Source organism: Falco rusticolus, chromosome 1 (assembly GCF_015220075.1).
Source record: "Falco rusticolus isolate bFalRus1 chromosome 1, bFalRus1.pri, whole genome shotgun sequence".
NCBI classification, from domain to species: domain Eukaryota; kingdom Metazoa; phylum Chordata; class Aves; order Falconiformes; family Falconidae; genus Falco; species Falco rusticolus.
This window is the reverse complement of record NC_051187.1, coordinates 122,785,985-122,792,606: the sequence shown is the minus strand read 5'-3', so window position 1 is coordinate 122,792,606 and position 6,622 is coordinate 122,785,985. Positions and strand designations below refer to the sequence as shown.

The 6,622-nt window shown below is 53.9% G+C and overlaps 1 protein-coding gene across 4 annotated transcripts in view; it reads right to left on the bottom strand.

The window, feature by feature from the left end:
• Positions 1–1,891: 1,891 nt before the first annotated feature.
• The window catches only part of ENPP6 (ectonucleotide pyrophosphatase/phosphodiesterase 6), a 45,748-nt gene continuing 41,017 nt past the window's right edge, over positions 1,892–6,622 (bottom strand). The window contains exons 7-9 of one of the 4 annotated variants that reach the window (XM_037398952.1): positions 5,895–6,018; positions 4,824–5,063; positions 1,892–2,287 (exon numbers count right to left, since the gene is read on the bottom strand). In XM_037398952.1, the coding sequence (XP_037254849.1) occupies positions 4,840–5,063; positions 5,895–6,018 (348 nt within the window). In that variant the 3' untranslated portion in view covers positions 1,892–2,287; positions 4,824–4,839. Of the gene's footprint in view, positions 2,288–2,321; positions 5,064–5,894; positions 6,019–6,622 lie in introns of those variants that run through there. The other 3 variants (XM_037398944.1, XM_037398958.1, XM_037398935.1) reach the window with 3 other exon arrangements.

Here is a 6,622-nt window from a genome sequence, read left to right as displayed (position 1 = left end):
CGGCCGGCCCCGGGACCCTGCGCCCGCCGCAGCCGCCGCCGCGGGCACGCTCCAGCGGGGCCCGGGGGCAGCGTGCGGGCTTCCAGGCGCCGCGGGGCCTTTCCCCGGCGAGCGGCGGGCTGAGCCCCCGGCGGGCCGGCAGGGCCGGCTCCGTTCCTTCAGGCAGCGCTCCGCTGGCTGGGGTCTTCCGCGCCGCGGCCGGGGGTTGCCTGCGGGCTCGGGGGTGGCGCTTCCCGGGCGGCCGGGAAAGCGGCGGGAGCCGCGGGGAAGGCGGTCCCGGGCAGCCGCGGGGCGGGGAGCGGGGGGAGCGGGGGGGAGCGGGGGGAGCAGGGCAGGGGGAGCGGGGGGGAGCGGGGGCAGCGGGGCAGGGGGAGCGGGGCAGGGGGAGCAGGGCAGGGGGAGCAGGGCAGGGGGGCAGGGGGAGCAGAGCAGGGGGGCAGGGGGAGCAGGGCAGGGGGAGCAGGGCAGGGGGAGCAGGGGGAGCAGGGCAGTGGGGCAGGGGGAGCAGAGCAGGGGGGCAGGGCAGTGGGGCAGGGGGAGCAGGGCAGGGGGGCAGGGGGAGCAGGGCAGTGGGGCAGGGGGAGCAGAGCAGGGGGGCAGGGCAGTGGGGCAGGGGGAGCAGGGCAGGGGGAGCAGGGCAGGGGGAGCAGGGCAGGGGGGCAGGGCAGGGGGAGCAGGGCAGGGGGAGCAGGGCAGGGGGAGCAGGGCAGTGGGGCAGGGGGAGCAGGGCAGTGGGGCAGGGGGAGCAGGGCAGGGGGAGCAGGGCAGGGGGGCAGGGGGAGCAGGGCAGGCCTGCTGGCAGCTCGCCGGGAATTTCGGGCGCCATCGGGCGGGTAACTGACGGACACGGTGTCGTTGGGACAGACGCGCCAGATCTGGGTAACGCTGCACCGGTTCGCCGGTCCGTAGAGAATTAGTACTTTTTCAGGACACCCTGCACAGCTGTACAGATGTGTGTGGCGCTTGGCAGCTGCAGCGCCCGGGCGGCGGGGGGGCTGGGACGGTTCTGTGTCCCAGCACTCCGCAATAACCTTCCCTTAATGCCCGTGTGCTCCTGTGCCCGCACGGAAAACGTTTCTCCGTGCAGGGAAAGCCGCCTGTCAAACCTGCCATTGCAGGCTCCTCGTGCCCAACAGGCGGGTATCAAACTTCTCCCTTTACTGGGCCATGCTTTCTTAAAAAATTCCCACTGGATTTGCAGCTGCCTGCCCTCTCCGCCGCAGCCCTACGGGGAAAAGGAGAAGGGGGAAATGTTACCTGGAGTTTTCCCAATGCCTTTTACTTCCCAGTGCCTGGAGCATCTTCAGTCTGCAACCCACCCACCCCTGGGTGTGGATTTACCATCTGGCAGATGCTCTGACTTCCACTGAGAGCTGGAAGCCCAGGAAGGCGGCCAGCGCCGAGGGTTGGGAGCCCAGGAAGGTGACTGAACCAAGGCACTCGTGCAGGGCTCTGGCCACTGTCTGGGCCACTGGGAGAGTGTCCCCATGGGGGGGAGGTGGGCTGCATCCTGAGGGATGCTGGAGGGCTTGTCTGGCAGGCCCTCGCCTGTGATGCCATTTACGCGGCTGCCAAGTTCATGGATAAAAAAAAAAGGCTCGGCTTATTTAGCTGGGAAATTGCCAGTTAGCACTGCTACGGGGAACTGACAGGGACAGATTCCTGCGCTGTCCCCCTGTGGCCAGCCCCTCAGCACCCTCCAGCATGGGACCCATGTTCACGGGACACGAGGGGAGCAGCTCCGGGCAGAGCTCAGTGGTGCTGCCAGTTCAAAGGGAGTCTTGCTGTGAGTTCGAGGACTCATCGGTATACCTGCCCTGCTCCTCCTCTGTCACCCCTCCCTGCCCCTGTGGTCAGTTAATGTAAGAAAACCAAGATAAATCGCACCGACTTGGTCTGGAGACTTATTTCAGTAAAATCGGTCTCTTGCACGAACATTGTTGGTTTGGGGAACTTCAAGCAGGATTAGGGTCCCTTGCCCTTGAGCCCCTTGGTGTTGGTTTTCCAGGTCTCGTTGCCATTTGCCTCATCCAGTGCTGGGAAGTGGGATGTACGACGAGGCCTCCGGAAAGCCTGAACCAACTGGACCCTGGTACCAGTGACAACGCACCTGACTTCTGTGCGAGCAGCTGATGTGATGGTAACGTGGTGGGCTTGGAGAAACAGGTCTGCAGAGAGCACCCAGGGCTCACCTCTCAGTGGAGCGAAATGGTCTGTCATATCCATTTGCTAGTGTGAATTACATGCCCCTGGACGGATGTTCAGAAGGTTAAATACTGAGATACATCTGGAAAAAAGGACTATGTATACAAGCTACGGTATCTCGTGTGATGTATTTAATGTCCCTAATTTACATGCTGACAACTTTGCCATTTCTAAACAATGTTATCATTCATCTTTCTGATGATTAATCAGCACAAGCTTCAAACACTGTTTATCACACTTTGATGCAGCAATCAAACAAGAAAGGCAAGGTGTTACAGGGGTGGTGGCCTTTTTTTCCAAAAATCTTACAGTATTTACAAAAAGATGCATATGTTTTTTCTAACACCATTCTTAGAATTATTCACTCATTCACAATCATTGTATAAAAACATCATTCAGAAACAGGTTTTAAAATACACCCACCTCCTTTGCATAGTATACAGAAAAATAGGCGATTCAAGACACTTAATTTTTGAATGAGAATGTGAACTGATTCAAAGGTGCAACACTTCTGAGGAAGAAGGATGCACTTCTCAAAAAATAATCAGCTGTGGTTCTCCTGAAGCTAATGAGCTTCTTGTAGGTCTGCCATCAAATTCCCCTTTTACAGATCAAGTAATTTTTGCAGTGTACTGCCATACACACGATGCTTGCATCAAGGTCAAACAAATCACACTTCAGTTAGATTTACTCTGTAGTATTTGCATCTGGACACTGACAAAAATGAGTTACACAAAGTACTCACAAGGATCAACGTTTCTTTCATGTATCATGGCCCATCCTTGGAACAACTCAATGGACCTGATTTGATATTTCCAATTTCTGCTTGTATAATTGAGAAGCTGAATATACCCTTATACTTGTAGTATCTTTTCCTCTGTAAAAGGACCTTGGGTTCTCTTCACTAAAAGTTCAAATGGCAGGCTGTGGCGGGATTATCAGGCACTGACTATCTATCCTGTTGATTTTCAAACAAAACTTGGTAATTTAGTCAGTTGGTTATCTTGTATGCTGATCTTTTTTTTTTTTTTTTTTGCTTTAAAAATGTGCTCCAGTGAATTCATTGAGCCTGGTCCATTAAAGAGCAACAGGGAACTCTGAACAATAGGTGCTTGTTTTACAGCTACTGCAAATGCTTTGAAAGCACTAAATTGCCTTTTATACTCAACAGTCTAATAACAAAGACTGATTTTCTCCCTTTTTTTCCCCAATTGATTTGATGGTTCACTTGAGCTTTAAAAACACATTACATAAATCTTTACGGCTATTACAAAAGTCTTTTGTCAAGTTTAATTTGGTGTTCAGTTGTGGGGTTTTTTTTCCATGGTATAATCATTCACCCTTAAATGCACTGTACCACCCATACCCAGATCGTGCTTGACTCTAGATCCATAGGAATACAAAGTCCTAGAGGTTTGTTTTGCATGGGGAGGGACCTAAATCCTTCCAAAAGCAGTTTGTCACTGAAAGCTCCTGGTTCAGAGCTATATCAGAAAAAGCGTGGAGCACTCCCAGAGGCACCTCTGACAACAGCTCTACTCTCTCCTGCTATTTCAACTTTACTGTTACAACTTGGGCTTAATAGCCCATGGTGGAAGTACCGGCTGGGATTGACTGAGAGGGTGGGAGATCCATCAGTGCAGACCTCTGCCCTGCTGCAGAAGAAAGGGAAACGTGCTGCTCAACCGGGCAGAGCAAGAGCTGGTAGAAAAGCAGCAAGTGCTGAAAAACCTTCAGAAATGCAATTAGGCACAAAACCCCCAAAACCTGAGCAGGTGAAATTATCGTCACCAGTAAAAGCAGAGAGGCTGTTAAATGCCAGGCAGGCTTCCTCATCCTACTTTCTCCTGACCCCTTTGAGTCCAGATGCCTTTTCACTTTCCTCCCGCTTCTGAAGTGGAGGGTTTCTATTGCTCTCCCCGTCCCCAGCCCTCCCCATCCCGAGCTGTGGTCTGCGAGGAGAGCCTGGCCCTCTAGGTGTGCTGGGCCAGGGCTTGCTTTGGGGAAGGTGAAGAAGGAAAGGCTGGGAGCAGTAGGATGCTCTCCCACCAATCCACCCCTCTCTGCAATTATGATCGCTCGGCTCTTTGAAGACCAGGTCGGTACAACCAGGGTTTGGCTGGCACTGTAAGGAGAAGGTGGGGGGCTCTGCTGGTGATGGAGGCGGAGATGAAGGAGTGACTCAGAAAGAACCCAGTTAAATGCATAGAGGTCCATCTCCACCCCTGAGCTTCTCAATACTGGGAGCCAGAGTGAGCTTCTCAGTCAGGGATGCTGCGGTAAGATGCGTTTGATGCTCAGAGATTCCCCACATGCACCCAACCAGAAGATGCTGCAGCTAGCCATCTGGGATTCCGCTCTCATTGCCAGTGCCGTAAATCTGGAGTTGTGACACTGACTTTCCTGGCTGTGTTTGGACCAGCACAAAACCTGGCTACATGCCATAACCGCTGTAAATGCAGGACGGGTCAGATTCACGCCTGGTGGAGCACGATGGAGGAGTGGGGGACAGCACTCTATTAATGAAGCTATTATTCAAATGAAGAACTTTTTTTTTAAAAAAAAAAGAATAAAAAAAGAAAAAAAAAGAGAAGGATGGAGATGCTGGTAACACTGACCGATATTGTTCGGGGATCAGAGTGAGGAGATCTGCTCGGCGAGCAGGCAGAGCAAAGCTAGCGCCAGGGCGCAGCTGCTGCGCGGGGGGAGCGGTGCCAAGGGGGCCGTGTTTCGGAGCATGCACTCCACCCTGGACCAGGAGCCATTGTTGGGCAGTGCCTGTACTCCTGCCAGGCTGCACATGATGTTGTAAACATCCACGGATCTGATGGGAGGCGCTCGGAAGTTGGAGCGGAAATCTGCGGGGAAAAAAGGCCAAAGAGAGGAGCTGGCATCGTACGGCTTGGGGGTCCTCTCCTGAAACATGGGGTGCTGCAGGGCAAGGGCTCCTCTGCCTTTCCCGGGACTTACCCGGCAGGCTGGGATGTGGCAGGCTATACAACTTACAACACAGCTTAACAAAACCATTTTAAACATTTTGAGTCACGATTTTTACTTCTAGTTCCATTTTGTTCTAAAAACTAAAAAAGATACAAGATTATTCAGCACAGGAGCTACTTTCCGGTGTGTACTTGGTAGATTTAATAGACCGAGATAATTGTATTGCCCGTTCTGCTTTGCTTTTGCTCCCGTCCGCAGCTGCGACCCGGTGCTCAGCAGTATGTAAGGAGCCTGAGGAAGTGGAAAGCAGGGGCTTTGTGCCTGCCCATCGGACAGGTGGGTGAGGTACACTGCAACCTTCCCCAAAAAAGTGCTCTGCGTTGGTGAGTCCGAACCCACCAAAAAAAAAAAAAGAAGAATTCCTGTGTTTCCAATAGAATTCAAAATTCAGGTCAAAATTCACAAAAACAGGGCAAAGGGATAGAGTTACTGAGCTGGGGTGTCGAAGAGGGGCTGATCAAATGCCTCCACATCTCTCCACCCTGTTTCTCCAGCTATAAAACGGATACAGAGCTAGACACCTTCCCAGCATCCAGACACAGTGAGGAAATGCTGCCAGCTATTTGAAACTGCTGGGTGTCGCAGCGTGCCACATCAGGGTCCTGACGTGCCAAGGACTACAGGGATGCTGGGGCAGGGGGCCATGAGGCTGCGGGGCTAGCAGGACACCAGGGATGATGGCACCGTACCTGGCCCGTACGCAAGGAAGAAGCCTCTCATGTCCATGAGCTCGTTGTCGTAGCCGTGCCAGCCGTTCTGCCAGGCCTCCTTCTTCCCCGTCCCGTTCTCCCAGAAGGGCAGCTTGTCCCTGCTCTGGGCGACAACAGCAGAGCGCGGTTAGTGCCTGCCTGCTGGGGTGTGCGCGGGGTACCACGGGGTGCCGTGGGGTGCCAGGCTGTGCTCCATGTGTTGCACCACCCCACCATGCCCCTGCACCACGCTGCACAGGGGCTCAGCGCCAGGAGGGGTGGCTCCCAGCTCTGCCTTCTCAGCGAGCAGCCCAGCTGAGTGGGGAGGGCAACTTTCTGCCTCTCACTCATCCCAATTTATGCCGTGAGCACAAAGTTTCACAGCCGTATGTGACATGTGTGAGCAAGCTGGTGTCCCTCTCCTGCTGCATGCTCCCTCACCCAGCACCACGCGCTCCGGTGGATTTGATGGGGTGGTGTTCTGCCCAACGTGCCACTGGCACCACAGAAAAAGCCAGTTTTTCTCCATTTGACTCATTAGCCTCAACAATACAAGTATCACCCCTACTGTACGCTTTCTAATCATTATTTCTTCTCCCTGCTTGTTTTAGTATTAGAGCAATGAGGTTCCTCCCAGGGAACACAGGCCCGGACCTCAGATGGTCCCCCTCTTCCTCTCCCTGCTGAGCGGATCAATGCTTTAATAATCTGTCGTCGTAATTCTTGTT